Source organism: Pseudophryne corroboree, chromosome 2, assembly GCF_028390025.1.
Source record: "Pseudophryne corroboree isolate aPseCor3 chromosome 2, aPseCor3.hap2, whole genome shotgun sequence".
Lineage (NCBI taxonomy): Eukaryota > Metazoa > Chordata > Amphibia > Anura > Myobatrachidae > Pseudophryne > Pseudophryne corroboree.
The window spans coordinates 828,830,377-828,853,633 of record NC_086445.1 but is presented as its reverse complement, the minus strand read 5'-3'; the positions used below and the strand labels follow the sequence as shown (position 1 = coordinate 828,853,633).

General features: G+C 48.1%; 1 protein-coding gene across 5 annotated transcripts in view; it reads left to right on the top strand.

The window, feature by feature from the left end:
* Window positions 1-23,257, top strand: part of POLA1 (DNA polymerase alpha 1, catalytic subunit) — a 1,252,649-nt gene that overhangs the window by 310,967 nt on the left and 918,425 nt on the right. For all 5 annotated transcript variants that reach the window (XR_010241483.1, XM_063955699.1, XM_063955698.1 and 2 more), the window contains exons 15-17: window positions 20,716-20,870; window positions 21,124-21,270; window positions 21,517-21,606. Coding sequence is in view for 4 of the 5 variants with exons in the window: in XM_063955699.1 (XP_063811769.1) it covers window positions 20,716-20,870; window positions 21,124-21,270; window positions 21,517-21,606 (392 nt within the window). In the remaining variant the exon portion in view is untranslated. The remainder of the gene's footprint in view (window positions 1-20,715; window positions 20,871-21,123; window positions 21,271-21,516; window positions 21,607-23,257) is intronic.

The window sequence follows — 23,257 nt, the reverse complement described above, 5'->3', positions numbered from 1 at the left end:
CGTAGAGCATATAAAAGACGCACTTTTATACATGAGGGATGCACAGAGGGATATTTGCCGGCTGGCATCCAAAATTAGTGCAATGTCCATTTCTGCCAGGAGAGGGTTATGGACTCGGCAGTGGACAGGAGATGCAGATTCCAAACGACACATGGAAGTTCTGCCTTATAAGGGTGAGGAGTTGTTCGGGGATGGTCTCTCGGACCTCGTTTCCACAGCAACAGCTGGGAAGTCTACAGTTTTACCCCATGTTCCCTCACAACCAAAGAAAGCACAGCATTATCAGGTACAGTCCTTTCGGCCCAATAGGGGCAAGCGGGTTAAAAGCGCGTCCTTTCTGCCCAGAGGCAGAGGTAGGGGAAAGAAGCTGCAGCATACAGCCAGTTCCCAGGAGCAAAAGTCCTCCCCCGCTTCCTCTAAGTCCACAGCATGACGCTGGGGCTCCACAGGCGGAGCCAGGTACGGTGGGGGCCCGTCTCAAATATTTCAGCAATCAGTGGGCTCGCTCACGGGTGGATCCCTGGATTTTTCATATAGTATCTCAGGGGTACAAGCTGGAATTCGAGACGTCTCCTCCCCGCCGTTTCCTCAAATCTGCCTTGCCAACCACTCGCTCAGGCAGGGAGGCAGTGTTACAGGCAATTCACAAGCTGTTTTCACAACAAGTGATAGTAAAGGTGCCCCTACTTCAACAAGGAAGGGGTTACTATTCCACAATGTTTGTGGTACCGAAACCGGAAGGTTCGGTGAGACCCATTTTAAATTTGAAATCCTTGAACACATATATAAAAAAATTCAAGTTCAAGATGGAATCGCTCAGGGCGGTTATTGCAAGCCTGGACGAGGGGGATTACATGGTATCACTGGACATCAACGATGCTTACCTGCATGTCCCCATTTACCATCCTCACCAGGAGTACCTCAGATTTGTGGTACAGGATTGTCATTACCAATTCCAGACGTTGCCGTTCGGTCTATCCACGGCTCCGAGGGTCTTTACCAAGGTAATGGCCGAAATGGTGATACTCCTTCGAAAGAAGGGAGTTTTAATTATCCCGTACTTGGACGATCTCCTGATAAAGGCGAGGTCCAGAGAGCAGTTGTTGGTCGGGGTAGCACTATCTCGGGAAGTGCTACAACAGCACGGCTGGATTCTAAACATTCCAAAGTCACAGCTGGTCCCTACGACACGTCTACTGTTCCTGGGGATGGTTCTGGACACAGAACAGAAAAAAGTGTTTCTCCCGGAGGAGAAGGCCAAGGAGCTGTCATCTCTAGTCAGAGGCCTCCTAAAACCAAAACAGGTGTCGGTGTATCACTGCACGCGGATCCTGGGAAAAATGGTAGCTTCCTACGAAGCGATTCCATTCGGCAGGTTTCATGCAAGAACCTTTCAGTGGGACCTGTTGGACAAGTGGTCCGGATCGCATCTTCAGATGCATCGTCTGATAACTCTGTCTCCAAGGACAAGGGTGTCTCTGCTGTGGTGGCTGCAGAGTGCTCATCTTCAAGAGGGCCGCAGATTCGGCATACAGGACTGTGTCCTGGTGACCACGGATGCCAGCCTTCGAGGCTGGGGGGCAGTCACACAGGGAAGAAATTTCCAAGGACTATGGTCAAGTCAGGAGACTTCCCTGCACATAAATATTCTGGAACTAAGGGCCATTTACAATGCCCTAAGTCAGGCAAAACCCCTGCTTCAAAACCAGCCGGTACTGATCCAGTCAGACAACATCACGGCGGTCGCCCATGTAAACCGACAGGGCGGCACGAGAAGCAGGACGGCGATGGCAGAAGCCACAAGGATTCTCCGATGGGCGGAAAATCACGTGTTAGCACTGTCAGCAGTGTTCATTCCGGGAGTGGACAACTGGGAAGCAGACTTCCTCAGCAGGCACGACCTCCACCCGGGAGAGTGGGGACTTCATCCAGAAGTCTTCCAAATGATTGTAAACCGTTGGGAAAGGCCACAGGTGGACATGATGGCGTCCCGCCTAAACAAAAAGCTAGAAAAGTATTGCGCCAGGTCAAGAGACCCGCAGGCGATAGCTGTGGACGCTCTAGTGACACCGTGGGTGTACCGGTCGGTTTATGTGTTCCCTCCTCTTCCTCTCATACCAAAGGTACTGAAGATAATACGGAGAAGAGGAGTAAGAACTATACTCATTGTTCCGGATTGGCCAAGGAGGGCTTGGTACCCGGAACTTCAAGAAATGATCTCGGAGGACCCATGGCCTCTACCGCTCAGACAAGACCTGCTGCTGCAGGGGCCCTGTCTGTTCCAAGACTTACCGCGGCTGCGTTTGACGGCATGGCGGTTGAACACCGGATCCTGAAGGAAAAGGGCATTCCGGAGGAAGTCATTCCTACGCTGGTTAAGGCTAGGAAAGAAGTAACCGCAAACCATTATCACCGCATATGGCGAAAATATGTTGCGTGGTGTGAGGCCAGGAAGGCCCCTAGGGAGGAATTTCAGCTGGGCCGTTTCCTGCACTTCCTACAGTCAGGGGTGACTATGGGCCTTAAATTGGGTTCCATTAAGGTCCAGATTTGGGCTCTATCGATTTTCTTCCAGAGAGAACTGGCTTCACTACCTGAAGTTCAGACTTTTGTTAAGGGAGTGCTGCATATTCAGCCCCCTTTTGTGCCTCCAGTGGCACCTTGGGATCTCAACGTGGTGTTGGATTTCCTAAAGTCACATTGGTTTGAGCCACTGAAAACCGTGGATTTGAAATATCTCACGTGGAAAGTGGTCATGTTGTTGGCCTTGGCTTCGGCCAGGCGTGTATCAGAGTTGGCAGCTTTGTCATGTAAAAGCCCTTATCTGATTTTCCATATGGATAGGGCAGAATTGAGGACTCGTCCCCAGTTTCTCCCTAAAGTGGTATCAGCGTTTCATCTGAACCAACCTATTGTGGTGCCTGCGGCTACAAAAGACTTGGAGGCTTCCAAGTTGTTGGACGTAGTCAGGGCCCTGAAAATATATGTTTCCAGGACGGCTGGAGTCAGGAAAACTGACTCTCTATTTATCCTGTATGCGCCCAACAAGTTGGGTGCACCTGCTTCAAAGCAGACTATTGCTCGCTGGATCTGTAGTACGATTCTGCTTGCACATTCTGCGGCTGGACTGCCGCATCCTAAATCAGTGAAAGCTCATTCCACGAGGAAGGTGGGCTCTTCTTGGGCGGCTGCCCGAGGGGTCTCGGCTCTACAACTTTGCCGAGCAGCTACTTGGTCGGGGTCAAACACATTTGCAAAATTCTACAAGTTTGACACCCTGGCTGAGGAGGACCTAGAGTTTGCCCATTCGGTGCTGCAGAGTCATCCGCACTCTCCCGCCCGTTTGGGAGCTTTGGTATAATCCCCATGGTCCTTACGGAGTCCCAGCATCCACTTAGGACGTCAGAGAAAATAAGAATTTACTCACCGGTAATTCTATTTCTCGTAGTCCGTAGTGGATGCTGGGCGCCCATCCCAAGTGCGGATTGTCTGCAATACTTGTATATAGTTGTTGCTTAACTACAGGTTTATTGTTGAGCCATCTGTTGAGAGGCTCAGTTGTTATCATACTGTTAACTGGGTATTGTATCACGAGTTATACGGTGTGATTGGTGTGGCTGGTATGAGTCTTACCCGGGATTCAAAATCCTTCCTTCTTGTGTCAGCTCTACCGGGCACAGTATCCTAACTGAAGTCTGGAGGAGGGTCATAGTGGGAGGAGCCAGTGCACACCAGTTAGACCTAAAGCTTTCTTTATAGTTGTGCCCAGTCTCCTGCGGAGCCGCTATTCCCCCATGGTCCTTACGGAGTCCCAGCATCCACTACGGACTACGAGAAATAGAATTACCGGTGAGTAAATTCTTATTTTACCTTTGGCATTACCCTGGACAACAGGGTGATTGGTGGAAACACATAAGCCAGAATAAAGTTCCATCTCTTTGACAGGCCCATCCACAAAGTCGCTCTGGGATCCTTTGTTCTTGACCCGTATGCAAGAACTTTGTTGTTCTGACGTGACGCCATGAGATCTAGCCTTGTAACCCGCATTTGTCTACCAGAATTTGTAAGACCTCTGGGTGAACAGCCCATTCGTTTGCATCAGTGGCGTGTTGACTGAGAAAATCCGCTTCCCAGTTTAGGACTCCCGAAATGAACATTGCGGACAGGGCTGGATGATGAAGTTCCGCCCACTATAACGTGTGACTTGCCTCCTTCATTGCATTCTGGCTGTGAGTTCTTCCCTGATGGTTGAGGTACGCTACTGCTGTTGCATTGTCCGGGCGGATTTGGACTGGTTTCCCCTGAAGGTTGTTCTTTGCCTGAATAAGTGCCATATATATGTCCCGAAGTTCCAGTATGTTTGTTGGCAGGCAACTTTCTTCCTTGGTCCATTTACCGTGGAAGCGACTCCTTCCTGACACCGCTCCCCAGCCCTGAAGGATGGCATTTGTTGTCAGAATATCCCAATTTGATATCCAAAAGGGTCTCCCTTTGTTCAGATGGAATGTCTGTAGCCACCAGGCTAATGACCTCCTTACTTCCAGCGGGAGGACCGTAGTCTGTGTTTTTATTGTCTGATGAAAACCATTCCATTTGGAAAGGATCAGATGTTGCAGAGGCCTAGAGTGGAACTGAGCATACTCTACCATGTCGAATGTCGATACCATCAACTCCATCAAATGCATTGCAGCGTGAATGGATACCCTCTGACTGTGTAGCAGCTCCTGAATCCTTGACTGAATTTTGGATATTTTGTTCAGAAGTAGAATTACTCTGAAGACCTGAATCCAGCACAGCCCCCAAATGAGTCGTCCGTTGGGACGGAACCAGGGACGACTTGGCCCAATTTATAAGCCAACCGTGTCTCTGTAAACAAGCTTTCTCGTCCTAGAGGATGCTGGGGTCCACATTAGTACTATGGGGTATAGTCGTGTCCACTAGAAGCCATGGGCACTTTAAGAATTTGATAGTGTGGGCTGGCTCCTCCCTCTATGCCCCTCCTACCAGACTCAGTTTAGAAAATGTCCTCGGGGGAGCCATTCACAGCTAGGGGAGCTTCTAGAGATTTTCTGGTTTTATTATCTTATTTTAAGATGTCAGGCACAGGGAGGCTGCTGGCAACAGCCTCCTTGCTTCGTGGGACTTGGGAGAAGGGGGTGTGGGGGAGTAATATCCAACCCTTCAGGTTAATGGCCACTATCTCCGCTGACCGCTCGTTCCCGCAGCACTGCCGCGACCCCTTAACAGAGCCAGAAGACGTTGGTGAGTTGAAAGTCGGCGCCACGGCATGCGGGGAGCCGGTGAGAAAGGCGGCATCAGGGTGGGAGTGCAGTGCTGGATCTGCGCTCCATGAGGGCTCAGCAGTACTGTAGTGCGGCACTGTGAGTGGCACACTAGGCCAGCGACAATACCCTAAAACTGGTCACTAAGATGTTCAGGGACTCTGTGCAACTGCTGTTCACCATTACCTCATGCCAGTATAATCCTTAGAAGTGCGGGAATACGCGCCATTACAAGGTTCGGAGCTACTCCTCAGAGCAGACCCAGCACTCACCAGCTCCATTTTCCTCCTTGCAGATCACAGATCAGAGACGCTGACAGGGAGCGCTGACCCTCCACATAACTCCAGCTATCCTGTGCCTTACCAGGGGGTTATAGAAGGGAGGGGAAAGTGTTTGTTCACTAAATTCCTGTGTAGTCTATTAAGGTTACTCAGGCAGCGCCAGGCTGTTATTATATAGCTGCCTACGGGGGTGCTGTGTGTGCTTGCTCCTTAACTCTGTCTCTCTCTGAAGGTACTTGCGGGAAACTGTGACTGACATTTTCCTGTGTGTGTGTGTGTGTGTGTGTGTGTGTGTATGATTTTTATCTCACATTGCCATGTCCAGGGACTCTGTGTCTTGTGCTGCAGAATATGTATCTTCTCCAGAGGAATCCATTCCATGTACTCAGGAATGCAGTATAATGTCTCAACCTTCCGAATCCGAACCCCTGTGTGTGGCTTCCATTAAGGGAATGATTTCCCATATGTCATCTAGGATAGCTCATTATGAGATGGAAACACAGGTTTAAAAAAATCTGTAGAGGTTTTGTTGTATTCTACTTCCACCACCTCATCAAAATCCCCTGATCTATGCCCACAAAAACATGCTCTTACCCAGGTACTGCAGGTTGACACAGATACCGACTCTGACACGGGAGACGGTGATGGGGATATACTGAGGGGGGAGGCATACCTTGCTAAGGGGGTGCATCTCATGATTGAGGCCATTCGGGACGTTTTACACATTTCTTACAAGGTACCTGAACAGGTCGAGGAGGCTTACTTTACTGACAGTAAGAAAGTTTCCCTTACCTTCCCTGCGTCTAAGGAGTTGAATGCATTATTTGAGAAATCCTTGGAAAACCCGGAGAAAAAATTCTGGATCCGAAAGAGGGTTCTCGTTTCTTTTCCTTTGCCTGAAGAGGATAGAAAAAAGTGGGAAAATCCCCCTATAGTAGATGCTTCTGTATCTAGATTGTCTAAAAAGGTGGTTTTACCTGTTCCTGGGTCTTGACCGCAAGATTGAGACTACGCTCAAATCCATATACACTGCTTCAGGTGTGGCGCTAAGGCCCACTATCGCTTGTGCATGAATTTCTAAAGCCATAGTAAAGTGGTCAGGCACATTACTAGAGGATATAAATACTATGGATAGAAGTGACATTGAAATGTTTTTTACGTTACATACAGGACTCTGCGGGTTTCATGGTGGAGGCCATGAAGGACCTTGGTTATCTGAATGCATGGATGTCTTCCATGGCTGTCTCAGCACGCAGGTGACTCTCGCTGTGCCATTCGTCTGCAGATGTGGAATCCAAGAAGAGTGTGGAGAAACTACCCTTCACATGTCAGGCTCTATTTGTAGAAGCTGTGGATGCGTGGATATCCACGGCAACTGCGTGTAAGTCAGCTTTTCTTCCCTCAGCCACCCCGACGCAGAAGAAGTCTTTTTCTACATCTACAATGCAGTCCTTTCGGACCGCAGTCGTTAAGGAATCCAAAGCCTCTTCCACCTTCTTCAGAGGTGGTCGGGGAAAATCCAGAAAACCTGCACCGACAGGTTCCCAGGAACGGAGGCCTGGTTTTGCTTCCTCAAAATCCTCAGCATGAAGGTTGCCACCCCACGAACAAGGTTAAACCTTATTCGCTTGTTTTATTCATTTTATTGGCTTTTGTCAAATAAATTTTTTTTTTTTTAATTTAAATTGACCTCGTTGGACCATTCTTAAAGATACCTTTACATGTGGAGAACACCGACCAGACATGTGAGTGAGGTACGCTGTACCTATATTTATCGACCAGATAAGGATACCTTTATATGCTTTTTCCTTTTTACCCTATGTGAGTTTTGGTACGTCCTAAACCCTGAGAAAATTGGTGGCGAGATTCTGTCCTTTCTGCTATCAAGTTCCCCATTCACCAGGGTCTCATTTTCTGGACACCATTTTAATAAGACATTTTCTACCAATTTACTACACATTGGTTCTCTTTCAATATTTTGTTTTACATATCGATTGAGGACTTTGACCGTAGACGGATGACCGATTGAGATCATTTTGAAGAGTCCCCAAGTATTGTTGTAACTTCCTCCATTTATTTCATATATTCTATTTAATATATATTTTTTTTTTTTTGGTATTTCATGATGTCCATTGCCTCCGAACCTCTCTTTTGAAAACTTTGGGCGCCTTTGATCATACTCCCTCTCTCTTTATTGTATTGTATTTCTACCTGTATTTGGGCAGGTATAGGGGTATGATTGGGCAGACCATTTTTAGTGCGCCAGAGTTCACTTTCTCTTTTGTTTGTATTCTGAAACTAAGAGCCGTTTACAACGGCCTTCTCCAAGTGGCACATCTTTTGCGAGATCATGCCATTCAGGTACAGTCTGACAATGTAACGACGGTGGCCTACATAAACCGACAAGGCGGAACGAAGAGCAGAGCTGCAATGTCAGAGGTAACAAAGATTCTCCTCTGGGCAGAAAAGCACGCAATGGCATCAACGATCTTCATTCCGGGAGTGGACAACTGGGAAGCGGACTTCCTCAGCAGACACGACCTCCATCCAGGAGAGTGGGGACTCCACCCCGAGGTGTTCACGGAGGTGACAAGTCTTTGGTGCGTACCTCAAATAGACATGATGGTCTCCCCGCCTCAACTAGAAGCTTTGCAGGTACTGTTTCAGGTCGAGAGACCCACAGGCGGTGGCAGTGGACGTGCTGGTAACTCCGTGGATTTTCCAGTCTCTGTATGTGTGTTCTTCTCTTCCACTCATCCCAAGGATTCTAAAACTTATAAAAAGGACAAGAGTTCAGGCCAAGAGAATGGCCAAGACGATCTTGGAATGCGGATCTTCTGGAGTTACTGCTGGAAGATCCGAGGTCTCTTCCTCTTTGAGAGGACCTTCTACAACAGGGGCTGTTCGCTTATCAAGACTTACCACGGCTACGTTTGACGGCATGGAGGTTGAACGCCAGATCTTAACTCGGAAAGGCATTCCGACCAAAGTTATTCCTACCCTAATACAGGCTAGGAAAGTAGTAATGTCTAAACATTACCATTGCATTTGGAAAAAGTATGTTTCTTGGTGTGAATCCAAGAAGTTTCCTACGGTGGAGTTTCAACTTAGCAGTTTCTCCTATTCCTGCAGGCAGGTGTGGATGTGGGCCTACTTTTGGGCTTCATAAAAGTCCAGATTTCGGCCTTGTCCATTTTCTTCCAGAAACAATTGGCTTCCCTCCCTGAGGTTCAGACTTTCTTGAAAGGGGTGTTACACATCCAGCCTCCCTTCATGCCTCTTACAGCACCGTGGGATCTTAACGTGGTGTTGCAGTTCCTGCAATCGGATTGGTTCGAGCCTCTGCAGGAGGTTGAGCTCAAGTTTCTCACTTGGAAGGCGGACACACTGTTGGCATTAGCTACGGCTAGGCGTGGGTCTTAATTGGGGGCACTGTCCTTCAAGAGCCCCTACTTGATTTTCCATGAAGATAGAGCTGAGCTCAGGACACGTCAGCAGTTTCTACTAAAGGTTGTGTCAGCTTTTCATATCAATCAACCTATTGCGGTGCCAGTGGCTACTTACTCCTCAATTGCCTTAAAGTCCTTGGATGTTGTGAGGGCTTTGAAGATTTATGTAAAGAGGACTTCACGTCACAGAAAGTCAGACTCTGTTTGTCCTTTATGATCCCAACAAGATTGGGTGCCCTGCTTCTAAGTAGACGATTTCTCGCTGGATCAGGTTCACTATCCAGCATGCTTTTTCTGCTTTTTCTTCGGCAGGATTGCAGTGTCCAAAATCTATAAAGGCCCACTATACTCGTAAGGTGAGTTCTTCCTGGGCGGCTGCCGGTGTGTCTCGGCTTTACAGCTTTGCCGAGCGGCTACTTGGTCGGGGTCAAACACGTTTGCTAAGTTCTACAAGTTCGATACTTTGGCCTCTAAGGACCTAAAGTTTGGTCAATCAGTTCTGCAGTAGCCTCTGCGCTCTCCCTCCCGTACTGGGAGCTTTGGTATATCCCCATGGTACTAATGTGGACCGCAGCATCCTCTAGGACGTAAGAGAAATTAGGATTTTAATTATCTACCGGTAAATCCTTTTCTCGTAGTCCGTAGAGGATGCTGGGCGCCCGCCCAGCGCTTCGTTGTCCTGCTGTGTTTCCTTGGTTCAGTACTGACTTGTTACTTGGTTAAGTATTGTTGTTCAGCTGTTGCTGCATTGTTCAAGCTCGTTAGCTTGGTCTGCCTTATTATGTGTGAGCTGGTGTGAATCTCACCACTATCTGTGTATTTTCTTCTTTCGAAGTATGTCCGTCTTTTCGGGCACAGTTTCTAGACTGAGTCTGGTAGGAGGGGCATAGAGGGACGAGCCAGCCCACACTATCAAATTCTTAAAGTGCCTATGGCTCCTAGTGGACCCGTCTATACCCCATGGTACTAATGTGGACACCAGCATCCTCTACGGATTACGAGAAAAGGATTTACTGGTAGGTAATTAAAATCCTATTATTGTCTGTTGCAGATGACACTGAAACAATTTCTGAGACTCTGCCAGGATTAATAAATTGTTGAGGTTTGGAGAAATCCTTATCCCCTGCTGTCAGAGATAAGATGCCTTTACCACCATAATTTTGGTGAATACTCTGGGAGCTGTGGCCAGTCCAGATGGTAGTACCTGAAACTGAAAATGATGCTGGAGGATAGCAAACTTGAGATAGCACTGATTGGACAGTGTTATAGGAACATGAATGTAAGCATCCTGGATATCCTTGGATACCATAAAATCCTCGGGCTCCATGGCCAAATTAATTGAACCTAAAGTCTCCATATGAAACCAAGGCACCCAAATGTACTTGTTCAGCACTTTCACATTGAGTATGGGCTGGAACAACCCATTTTCCTTCTGGACTAGAAACAGTTTGGAATAAAAACCTTGTCCTTGTTGCGCAGGAGGACCTGGAGTTATCAGTCCTGGCTGGTACAAAAAAACCTTTGAGGAGGGTGTTTCTTGAACGGAATTGCATAACCGTGAGATGCCGCTTCTTTCACCCAGGCATCTGTGGTAGATTGCTACCAGATCTGCGCAAAATGATTAAGTCGGCCTCCCACCCTGGGTTCCCCCAGGTGGAGGCCCGCAGCATCAGATTGATGGCTCATCTTCTGATTTGTAAACCGGTTGTCTGGTAGCCCAATGCTTTTTAGTCTTACCAGAATTGTCAGATTGTGACTGTTTGCCATAACTCTTTCCTTTTGCTTTTCCTTGAGTCGAAAAGGCCGAAAAGCTGGAAACATAAGCTTGGATTTGTGGGTGGAAGGAAACTTTATTTTCTTGGAGTCTGCTTCCGACTCCAAAATACTGTTTAATTGTTTACCAAAAAGAATATCTCCAGTAAAAGGCAAAGACAACAGAACCTTCTTGGATTCAGCTTTCCATATACGTAGCCAAACTGATCTGCGAGCTGCTACTGCTGAGGCTGATGCCTGAGACCTAATTGTACCCATTTCCAAAGCTGCTTCTTTCATAAAAATAGCCGCCTGTTTGATATGTGCAATATGGGATTTTTGCGCTCTAGATGCCATTGAAAGATCATCCTCCAAGTCATCAACCCAGGCTGCCACTGCTTTTGCCATCCTGGCTGAAGCCAATGCTGGTCTGGTGATTGCCTCAGACAAAGAGAAAATGGGTTTTATAAAACTGTCTACGTATTTTCCTATATCTGCCATTTAATGATGTTGAAGGCAGAGGTAATGTAGATTTTCGCACCAATCGAATGACTTACATATCTACTTTGGTAGCCACCTCCCATTTGAAACAATCCCCAGCCGGAAAAGGATAATGGGAATTCCATTTCTTTGGAATCCTATACTTCTTATTGGGCGTAACCCAGGCCTCTTGCATCATTTCCGTCAGCTGATCTGACCCAGGAATCTCAGTCCTAACGGTTTTGGCACGTTTAAACACAGGTGCCTTAGATTTTAGCAAAGGCTCTGCTGCCTCCTGTATGGATAGAATGGCTTTCATAGCACTAATTAGCTCAGGTATGTCCACTGAGCTGAGTCCTTCCTCCTCGTGTCTGCATGCAGCCCCAGAGTGCGATGAGTCCTCATCCTCCGAGTCCTCATCCTCCGAGTCCTCATCTGAAATATGTGTATACTGTGTAGATGTTTCATGTCTGTGATTACTTACCACCGGCCTTTCAGTCTGCATTTGTTGAGATACAGCCAATTCCTGTGCTGGATGTGATGAACCCCAGGTGGAATGTTGCATATAAGGGTCAAAAGGGTAGCATATCCCTGGTATAGTAGCTGGCATTATCCGCTCAACTATACTGGATAATCTCTGTGCAAAAGTAGCCCATGGTGGTACAAATTGAACCTGTGCCTGCCTTGGATTATTCAGGAGGCTCTGTTGAAAGCTACATAATCTATTTTGAACCAGATCGTGAGATGTTAACCCAGCTTTACAAGACAAACATGAAATAAGTGTTGGTGCTGCTGTGGAGAGTGTATCCTCCTCACCCTTGCCACTCTTAGACATGATAAATAAATCACACACCTGTAGAGTGTTAACTACACAATTTGTGACTGCAATCACTTTAAATTTTGTTAAAGTGACATACAATCAGATCCCTACCTGCTTTGCACCAGCATTGAGGATAGGAATACACAGAAGACTGACAGAATTATTAGTAAATTCAGCAATCACACAAGTAGTCAGTCACAGGTTATAATAAGCAATGTGAGCACATATTCAACTACAGATACATTTCAGGTATGTAGGAGAAACATTACTGCATTACCTTATATAGGAGTTTAAACGTATTCAGTCGCACAGTTAAAGATACAGCAGTAATAGTTTACAGACTCTTATGCATCAGGCACTTATCCAACTATTCGTACTCAAAGGTCGATAGAGACTTAGTGCTGTATCACCTGGCTCAAGAAAGTGGGATACAGGGAGACTCCCCTCCGCTTCCAGGATCGATCAATATGTTAGTGAACGCTGAGTGGAACCAGACGCGATTAGTGTACTCAAATGCCCCCCCGTGATCTTACAGTGAACACAGACGCCCAAGTGAACACTGACGCACCAGCCACACAGCTGCCTAACTCAGTTCATGGCTAGAAACTCGGAGGAAACTGGTCATGAACCGGGAGGAGGGGCGACCAAGGGAGTGTCTTACTCCCCACTGCTGACATCACCCTAGGGATCGCGGACCCATACTGCCTCTGGAGTCTGTGATTCCTGAGGCCTAGCGCTTGGGCACCCGAGGTGGCAGCCGCGTTAGTGATTGTTCGGTAGTCTCTATCCCGAAACAGTGTGGCTGTGTCTTGCGTTTCCCCTACTAAGCGGAACCGATGCCTTACCTTTTCCTCTTGCTTCGGCCACAGCCTGGTAACGTCTACTGGACTTTCTAGTACATCCTTCACAGACGCTCACCGAAACAGCACTGTGTACGTGGGTAAGCGTTGTCGCAACCCGGTGGTACGTTGTTGGAGCGACTTTCTAAGATACGTATAAGACACTTTTTATAAATTCACTCAAAAAACATTAATACTATAAAAATAAAATAAATCTTATGGCTGCTAAAAACCAGCAGCCCATTGACCATGGTCTGGCTCCTGCTGCACCAAACAAAAAACTGATTTGCCTTAGCCAGGTGGCGGGGATATAGGGTCGGGCCCGTTGCATTGTAGGAGGCTGAAAGCTTTGATTGTTTGGTACCAAACCGTTGTTTCTACCTCATATCCCATTGTTATCCTGTAGATAGCCTGTGGACCCTGCCTGAGAAATATATCTTGTTAGGAGGGAATCTGCAATCAACATAAAAAAAGATTAAAGCTTGTTTCTCTTACGTCCTAGAGGATGCTGGGGACTCCGTAAGGACCATGGGGAATAGACTGGTTCCGCAGGAGACATGGGCACGAAAAAGAACTTTAGGTATGGGTGTGCACTGGCTCCTCCCTCTATGCCCCTACTCCAGACATCAGTTTGATACTGTGCCCAGAGGAGACTGGGTGCATTACAGGGAGCTCTCCTGAGTTTCCTGAAAGAAAGAATTTGTTAGGTTTTTTAATTTCAGGGAGCCTGCTGGCAACAGGCTCCCTGCATCGAGGGACTGAGGAGAGAGAAGCAGACCTACTTAAATGCTAGGCTCTGCTTCTTAGGCTACTGGACACCATTAGCTCCAGTGGGAGTCGGAACGCAGGTCTCTCCTAGCTGTTCGTCCCGGAGCCACGCCGCCGTCCTCCTCACAGAGCCGGAAGATAGAAGCCGGGTGAGTATAAGAAGATAGAAGACTTCAGAGGCGGCAGAAGACTTCAGATCTTCACTGAGGTAACGCTGCGCGCCATTGCTCCCACACAAAACACATACGACAGGCACTGTAAGGGTGCAGGGCGCAGGGGGGGGGGGGGGGGCGCCCTGGGCAGCAATTTACACCTCTGGGACTGGTAAAACTAAATATATTGGCTCTGTGGGCTGTATATGGGTATCCCCCGCCAGTTTTTGAATGGATTCGAGCGGGACCGAAGCCCGTCGCTGAGGGGGCGGAGCTTGATCCTCAGCACTCACCAGCGACATTTTTCTCCACAGCACACGCTGAGAAGCTGGCTCCCCGGACTCTCCCCTGCTGAACACGGTGACAGAGGTGTTTAAAGAAGGGGGGGGGGGGGGGCACACATAATTTGGCGCAATCAAGATATATATATAAAAGGCGCTATCGGGGAATTTTGGTTTCCAAAGTTATTAGCGCTGGGTGTGTGCTGGCATACTCTCTCTCTGTCTCTCCTAAGGCCCTTGTGGGGGAACTGTCTCCAGATTAGAGATTACCTCTGTGTGTGGGGTGTCGGTACGCGTGTCGGCATGTCTGAAGCGGAAGGCTCTTCTAGGGAGGAGGTGGAGCAAATGAGTGTGGTGTCTCCGTCGGCAACGCCGACACCTGACTGGGTGGATATGTGGAATGTTTTAAATGCAAATGTGAATTTATTACACAAGAGGTTGGACAAAGCAGAGTCCAGGAAATGTACAGGGAGTATAGCCCTGCCTTTTACTATGTCGCAGGGGCCTTCTGGGTCTCAAAAGCGCCCACTATCCCAGGTTGTAGACACGGATACCGACACGAATTTTGACTCCAGTGTCGACTATGATGATGCGAAGTTGCAGCCAAAATTGGCTAAAAGTATTCATTATATGATTATTGCAATAAAAGAGGTGTTGCATATCACAGATGAACCCTCTGTCCCTGACACGAGGGTGCGCATGTATAAGGAAAAGAAACCTGAGGTAACCTTTCCCCTTTCTCATGAGCTGAACGAGTTATTTGAAAAGGCTTGGGAATCTCCGGACAAAAAAACTGCAGATTCCCAAAGGGATTCTTATGGCATATTCTTTCCCGTCTAAGGACAGGGTACGGTGGGAATCCTCTTCAAGGGTGGACAAAGCGTTGACACGCTTATCCAAAAAGGTAGCGCTGCCAACTCAAGATACCGCAACCCTCAAGGATCCTGCTGATCGCAGGCAGGAGACGACCTTGAAGTCAATTTACACACATACTGGTACATTACTCAGACCGGCGATAGCGTCGGCTTGGGTTTGTAGCGCTGTAGTAGCGTGGACAGATACCTTATCTGCTGATATAGATACGCTGGATAAGGAAACCATTTTATTGACCCTGGGTCATATTAAGGATGCTGTCCTATATATGAGAGATGCTCAGAGAGACGTTGGCCTACTGGGGTCCAGAGCCAACGCTATGGCGGTTTCTGCTAGACGAGCCCTATGGACCCGACAATGGACGGGTGATGCCGACTCAAAGTGGCATATGGAGGTTTTGCCTTACAAGGGTGAGGAATTGTTTGGGGAAGGTCTTACGGACCTGGTTTCCACAGCTACTGCAGGTAAATTAACTTTTTTGCCTAATGTTTCCTCACAACCTAAGAAAACGCCACATTATCAGATGCAGTCCTTTCGATCGCATAAACCCAAGAGAGTACGGGGATCTTCCTTTCTTGCCAGAGGTAAGGGCAGGGGGAAAAAGCTGCCAACTACAGCTAGTTCCCAGGAGCAGAAGTCCTCCCCGGCCTCTACAAAATCCACTGCATGACGCTGGGGCTCCGCTGAGGGAGTCCGCCCCAGTGGGGGCACGTCTTCGACTTTTCAGCCACATCTGGGTTCACTCACAGGTAGATCCCTGAGCAATAGAAATTGTTTCCCAGGGTTACAATCTGGAATTCGAAGAGGTGCCTCCTCGCCGGTTTTTCAAATCTGCCCTACCGGCTTCTTCCCCAGAGAGGGAGATAGTTTTAAATGCAATTCAAAAATTGTGTCTTCAACAAGTGGTGGTCAAGGTTCCCCTGCTTCAGCAGGTGATGGGGTATTACTCAACCCTGTTTGTGGTCCCGATTCCGGACGGTTCGGTCAGACCCATTTTAAATTTAAAATCCTTAAACCTATACTTAAAAAGGTTCAAGTTCAAGATGGAATCGCTCAGGGCGGTCATAGCCAGCCTGGAAGTGGGGGATTATATGGTGTTCCTGGACATAAAGGATGCATACCTTCATGTCCCCATATATCCGCCTCATCATGCGTTCCTGAGATTTGCTGTACAGGATTGTCATTACCAATTTCAGACGTTGCCGTTTGGGCTTTCCACGGCCCCGAGGATTTTCACCAAGGTAATGGCGGAAATGATGGTGCTCCTGTGCAAGCAGGGTGTCACAATTATCCCGTACTTGGACGATCTCCTAATAAAAGCGAGATCAAGAGTGCAGTTGCTGAACAGCGTATTGCTTTCCATGAGGGTGTTGCAGCAGCACGGCTGGATTCCCAATATCCCGAAGTCACAGTTTGTTCCGACTAGGGAGGCCAATCCCGGGATCGGGATCGGCGGGATCCCGGGATTTGGGCCCAAAAATGCCAGGATTTGAATCCCGGGATTGGAGCTTCCAATCCCGGGATTCAAGGGATTACAGTGCGCATGTGCGAAAGGGTGGGTGTAAGTAATGACACTTACTATTAGGCGGGCAGCCGCGGCAGCCATGGACAAGCTGAACGCGGCAGCACTTCAAATATAGCGCCGGCCGCCAGCCAATCAGAGCTGGCGGCTCGGCAGCCAATCAGGGAAGCTGCCGCAGCAGCGGCAGCCAATCAGGAGCCACTGCTGCGACCGCTTCCCTGATTGGCTGCCGGTCCGCCAGGTCTGGTTGGCTGGCGGCCAGCGCTTCATTTGAAATGCTCCCGCGTTCAGTGAGTCCATGGCTGCCGCGGCCGCCCGCCTAATAGTAAGTGTCATTACTTACACCCACCCTCCCTCTCGCGCCGCTACCAACCCTTCCGCGCCGCTACCTACATCCTCCTGCACCACTACCTAAACCCACCCTCCCGCACTGCTACCTACCCCCTCCCTACCTCCCGCACCGCTACCTACACCCTCCCTACCTCCCGCACCACTACCTACACCCTCCCTCCAGCGCTGCTCCCTACAACCTTCACTGGTCCCTACTGCAATCCCGGGAATCCCGGGATTGACCGTTTTTCAATCCTGAATCCCGGGATTGAAAAAACGGCCCGGGATTGGCCTCCCTAGTTCCGACGACCCGTTTGCCTTTCTTAGGCATAATTATGGATACAGACCAGAAAAGGGTTTATCTCCCGATGGAAAAGGCCCAAGAACTCATGAATTTGGTCAGGGACCTCTTGAAGCCAAAAAGGGTGTCGGTGCATCACTGCACTCGAGTTCTGGGAAAGATGGTGGCGTCTTACGAGGCCATTCCGTTCGGCAGGTTCCATGCAAGGACTTTTCAGTGGGACCTTCTGGACAAGTGGTCCGGGTCACATCTACAGATTCATCAGATGATCAGCCTGTCCCCCAGGGCCAGGGTATCTCTCCTGTGGTGGCTGCAAAGTGCTCACCTTCTAGAGCAGGCTTTTTCAACCAGTGTGCCGTGGCACACTAGTGTGCCGCGACCAGTTGCAAGGTGTGCCGCGGAGCCAGAGCAGCTTCCTGCACCTTCAGAGTGAACTGTTGGCCCAGGCTTTTCTTAGAGGATCAGTCGTGCTACAGCCATGACCTATGCCTTGAAAATGGTGTGATATCATATGTCACAGCTGCCGCGTCTCACCACCCAGCCAGCCCACCTGCCTGCATGCACATCTTCCAGTTCCTGCCTGCATACACAGCTTTCCTTGCCAATCCACATCCACACCTGCCCGACCGCCCGCTGCTCAGTATTCGCAGAACTCCACTATGAACAACCCCCGCCACTGAGGGACAGGGAGAAGGACAGCTGATAATAATATTGTTATTTTATTTCTCCTGTGGGGAACAATAGGATTTCAATAGGATTTATGTGGGGAGAATAAGAATTTATGGATGTATTTGGGGAACAATGTGAATAATACACGTGGGGAGCAATAGGATTTATGTGGGGAGAAATGTGATTGATTTATGTGTGGAGCAATAGGATTTATGTAGGGAGCAACATGATTTATGTGGGGAGTGATTGTTTTTTCTGTGTAGGCCAATGTGTGTGTGGATTTTTGTTTTACTGTGTGTGTTTTGTTTTTTTCTGTGGGGAACTGATGGTGTGCCTTGGCAATTTAAAAATATTGTTCGGTGTGCCGCGAGTAAAAAAATGTTGAAAATCACTGTTCTAGAGGGTCGCAGGTTAGGCATTCAGGACTGGGTTCTGATAACCACAGACGCGAGCCTCCGAGGTTGTGGAGCAGTCACACAGGGAAGAATCTTCCAAGGTCTCTGGTCAAGCCAGGAGGCTTGTCTTCACATCAACGTACTGGAATTAAGGGCCATATACAACCGCCTTCGTCAAGCGGAGACTTTGCTTCGCGACCTACCGGTTCTGATTCAGTCAGACAACATCACTGCAGTGGCTCATGTAAACCGCCAAGGCGGAACAAAGAGCAGAGTGGCAATGGCAGAAGCCACCAGGATTCTTCGCTGGGCGGAAAATCATGTAAGCGCTCTGACAGCAGTCTTGATTCCGGGAGTGGACAACTGGGAAGCAGACTTCCTCAGCAGACTTGATCTGCATCCAGGAGAGAGGGGACTTTATCAGGAAGTCTTCGCAGAGATTGCAAGTCAGTGGGGACTGTCTCAGATAGACATGATGGCGTCACGCCTCAACAAAAAGCTACCGAGGTATTGCGCCAGGTCAAGGGACCCTCAGGCGGTAGCAGTGGACGCCCTGGTGACACCGTGGGTGTTCCAGTCGGTCTATGTGTTTTCTCCTCTTCCTCTCATCTCCAAGATATTGAGAATCATAAGACGAAGAGGAGTACAGACAATTCTCATTGTTCCAGATTGGCCTCGAAGGGCCTGGTATCCGGATCTGCAGGGAATGCTCACAGAAGATCTGTGGCCTCTTCCTCTCAGAGAGGACATGTTCCATCAGGGGCCCTGTCTATTCCAAGACTTTACCGCGGCTGCGTTTGACGGCATGGCGGTTGAACGCCGGATCCTAGCGGAAAAGGGCATTCCGGATGAGGTCATTCCGACTCTGATAAAGGCTAGGAAGGACGTGACAGCAAAACATTATCACCGTATATGGCGGAAGTATGTATCTTGGTGTGAGTCCAGGAATGCTCCTCCGGAAGAATTCCATCTGGGCCGTTTCCTTCACTTCCTACAGACTGGAGTGAATTTGGGCCTAAAATTAGGCTCCATTAAGGTTCAGATTTCGGCCCTATCCATTTTCTTTCAGAAGGAATTGGCTTCTCTTCAGGAAGTACAGACTTTTGTGAATGGAGTGCTGCATATCCAGCCTTCTTTTGTACCTCCAGTGGCACCCTGGGACCTTAACGTGATGTTGCGGTTCCTTAAGTCTCACTGGTTTGAACCTCTTAAAACGGTGGAATTAAAGTATCTCACTTGGAAAGTGGTCATGTTGTTGGCCTTGGCATCGGCGAGGCGGGTGTCCGAATTGGCGGCTTTGTCTCACAAAAGCATCTATCTGGTTTTCCATGTGGATAGAGCGGAGTTGCGGACTCTTCCTCAAGTTTTGCCCAAGGTGGTTTCATCTTTTCATATGAACCAACCTATTGGTTGCCTGTGGCTACGCAGGACTTGGAGGATTCCGAGTTCCTTGATGTGGTCAGGGCATTGAAAATTGATGTGGCCAGAACGGCTCGGGTTAGGAAAACAGAGGCTCTGTTTGCCCTGTATGCAGCCAACAAGGTTGACGCTCCTGCTTCTAAGCAGACTAATGCTCGCTGGATCTGTAACACAATTCAGCAGGCTCATTCTACGGCTGGATTGCCGTTACCAAATTCTGTAAAGGCCCATTCCACTAGGAAGGTGGGCTCGTCTTGGGCGGCTGCCCAAGGTGTCACGGCATTACAGCTTTGCCGAGCGGCGACTTGGTCGGGTTCAAACACCTTTGCAAAGTTCTACAAGATTGATACCTTGGCTTATGAGGACCTCATGTTTGCTCAATCGGTGCTGCAGAGTCATCCGCACTCTCCCGCCTGTTTTGGAGCTTTGGTATAATCTTCATGGTCCTTACGGAGTCCCCAGCATCCTCTAGGACGTAAGAGAAAATAAGATTTGAAACCTACCGGTAAATCTTTTTCTCCTAGTCTGTAGAGGATGCTGTGCGCCCGTCCCAGTGCTGACTACATTCTGCAAGACTTGTATATAGTTTCTGCTTACCTAAGGGTTATGTTACAGTTTTGATGAGTCTTGGGCTGATGCTGTTTTGTTCATACTGTTGACTGGTACGTATATCCATGTTATACGGTGTGGATGGTGTGGGCTGGTTTCAATCTTGCCCTTAGATTAACGAAAATCCTTTCATCGTACTGTCCGTCTCCTCTGGGCACAGTTTCTCTAACTGAGGTCTGGAGGAGGGGCATAGAGGGAGGAGCCAGTGCACACCCATACCTAAAGTTCTTTTTAGTGCCCATGTCTCCTGCGGAGCCCATCTATTCCCCATGGTCCCTACGGAGTCCCCAGCATCCTCTACGGACTAGGAGAAAAAGATTTACCGGTAGGTTTAAAATCTTATTTTTGTGGCCTTTAGCAAAATACCTTCACTTCCCAGAGTGACTAATGTCCTCTGAGTTAAGATGAAACAGATATTTAGCTGTGCTACAGCGTGTAACACCGTTATATGGTACTATATTTATTGTCTTCTATGTTTTTCTTTTTTTTGTAGAGCTTAACAGCCAGCCTATTAGCTGGTGCAAAGTTGAGGCAATGGCGACCACTCCTCATCTAGTACATGTTGTGAAAAACGCATCCCCTCCTCCAGTTGTTGTTATGTCTATTAGCATGAAGACTGTACAGAACCCAAAGACTCATCAAAATGAGGTTTGTCCAATGACTCTCTTGTGGGCTTGTCATGGGGGCATTATAAAGAAGGTGACAAGTAATGGAACAAATGTTTTTTGTGTCGTTTTATATAAAGAATATATCTGATGATAAATGAAGGTATGAATGGTATAAAGTAGGAACGTATAACGACAGTGCCCAAAAACGCATTATCTGCATGAGCTGCAATAGTATTGGCGGTTTTTTTTGCTTCAATGTTTCACTTTACATTATTTATAAACCTTTCCTTCAGATTATTGCCCTGGCTGCTCTTGTTCATCACAAATTCCCTCTGGATAAAGCGCCGCCTCAACCCCCCTTCCAAACTCATTTCTGTGTCCTCACTAAACCCAGTGACTGCATTTTTCCATATGACCACAAAGAAGCAGTGAAACGAAAGGTAATCTTTTATTTCTCTCACCCCAACCCTCCCTTCATATTGATCAGTAAAGGGTAGGATCTGTTAAACTATACAGTATAGGTTAAGGATTGTGTTGCCTAATATAATATAATATTTAGGAGCTATCCTGTAAGGGTCTTTTTTTGTTTTCCTGATAATGACCATTATTTCTTCTACAGTATTTAAAAAATGATTATATAACAAAAATTAGTGTAAAGCTTTTCTACATTTTTGTTCTCTTTGCAGAATGCAAACATTGAAATTGCATTAACTGAGAGAACTCTGCTGGGATTTTTTCTTGCAAAAATACACAAAATTGACCCAGATGTTATTGTGGTGAGTATAGCAAAAGTGTTTTCTGCACTGCAATTGTTTTGAAATTTGTATGGTTGAAAGCATCTTTAAGGGAATATACAATGTGAATGGGTATGCAAACATCTTGTTTTCTTTTATGTCCAAGTGGATGCTGGGGTCCACATTAGTACCATTGGGTATAGACGGGTCTACTAGGAGCCACTGGCACTTTAACAGTTTAATAGTGTGGGCTGGTTTCTTCCTCTATGCCCCTCCTACCAGACTCAGTTTAGAAAATGTGCCCGGAGGAGCCGGTCACAGCTAGGGGAGCTCCATAGAAGTTTTTCTAGTTTTATTTTTTTCATTAGAGTTTAGGCACAGGGAGGCTGCTGGCAACAGCCTCCCTGCTTCGTGGGACTTAGGGGGGGGGGAGTAGCGTCCAACCCTGAGAGGTTAATGGACACTATCTCCGCTGACAGGACATTGAGCCCCTGATGGTGATGATCGTTAGCCGCCCGAGGCAACCGCTCACTCCCGCAGCATGCCGCCACCCCCTAACAGAGCCAGAAGATTCCGGTGTAGAGTGTCTCACCGGTGACCCGAAAAGTGGGGAGCCGGTGTGAATGGCGGCAACAGGGTAGGAGTGCAGTACTAACTGCGCTCCGGAAAGCTCAGCGGTACACAGTGCGGCGCAATGAGAGGCACCCTGATCCAGCGCAAATACCCTACACTGGTCACTCAAGGCTGTCATGGACCTCAGTAACACTGCTAGCCCATACCTCAGGCCAGTATAAAGATTTGAAAGTGCTGGAAGACGCGCCATGTTCAAGGGGCGGAACGTCTCCTCAGAGCGGACCCAGCGGCTTCCAGCGCCATTTTCTCCCTGTAGATACATCTACAGCGACGCTGACAGGGAGTGCTGTCTCCCCACACGACTCCAGCTTTTATGTGCGGTACCAGGGGTTTGTAGAGGGGGGGAGGCTGTAAATTACTGTGTAGTCTTTTAAGGGTACACAGTCAGTGCCAGGTATTTGGTTTATATCTACCTGTTGAAGTGCTGTGTGTGTGCTAGCTCCAAGCTCTGTGTTTCTCAATGTATTTGGGGGGGAAAACTGTCTGACATTTTCCTGTGTGTGTGGGGGTCTATGTTCTCTCACATAGCCATGTCCAGGGACTCTGTGTCTTATTCTGCAGAGGAAGTTTTCTCCAGAGGAATCCATTCCATGTACCCAAGAATGTAATGACTTGTCTCAGGCTTCTATATCTTAGCCAGAATGGATGACTTCAATTAAGGGAATGATCTCTCAGATTTCTACTAGGGTGGCTAATACTGAGACTGAAACTCAGGTTTTAAAGAATTCTATGGCCGTTTGGTCAGGTTCTGTTCCTATACCTTCTAAATCCCCTAGCATATACCCAAAGAAACGTGCACTTGCCCAGATTATGCAAGCTGACACGGATACCGACTCTGACAAGGCAGACGGCGATGGGGATGTGCTGAGGGGGGGGGGGGGGGGGGGGGGGGGGGAGAGGCATCCCTTGCAAGGGGGTGCAGCTCATGATTGAGGCCATTAGAGATGTGTTAAACATTACTGACACACCACCTGAGCAGGTTGAGGAGGCTTACTTCACAGACAGTAAGAAAGCTTCGCTAACCTTCCCTGCGTCTAAAGAATTAAACGTTCTATTTGAA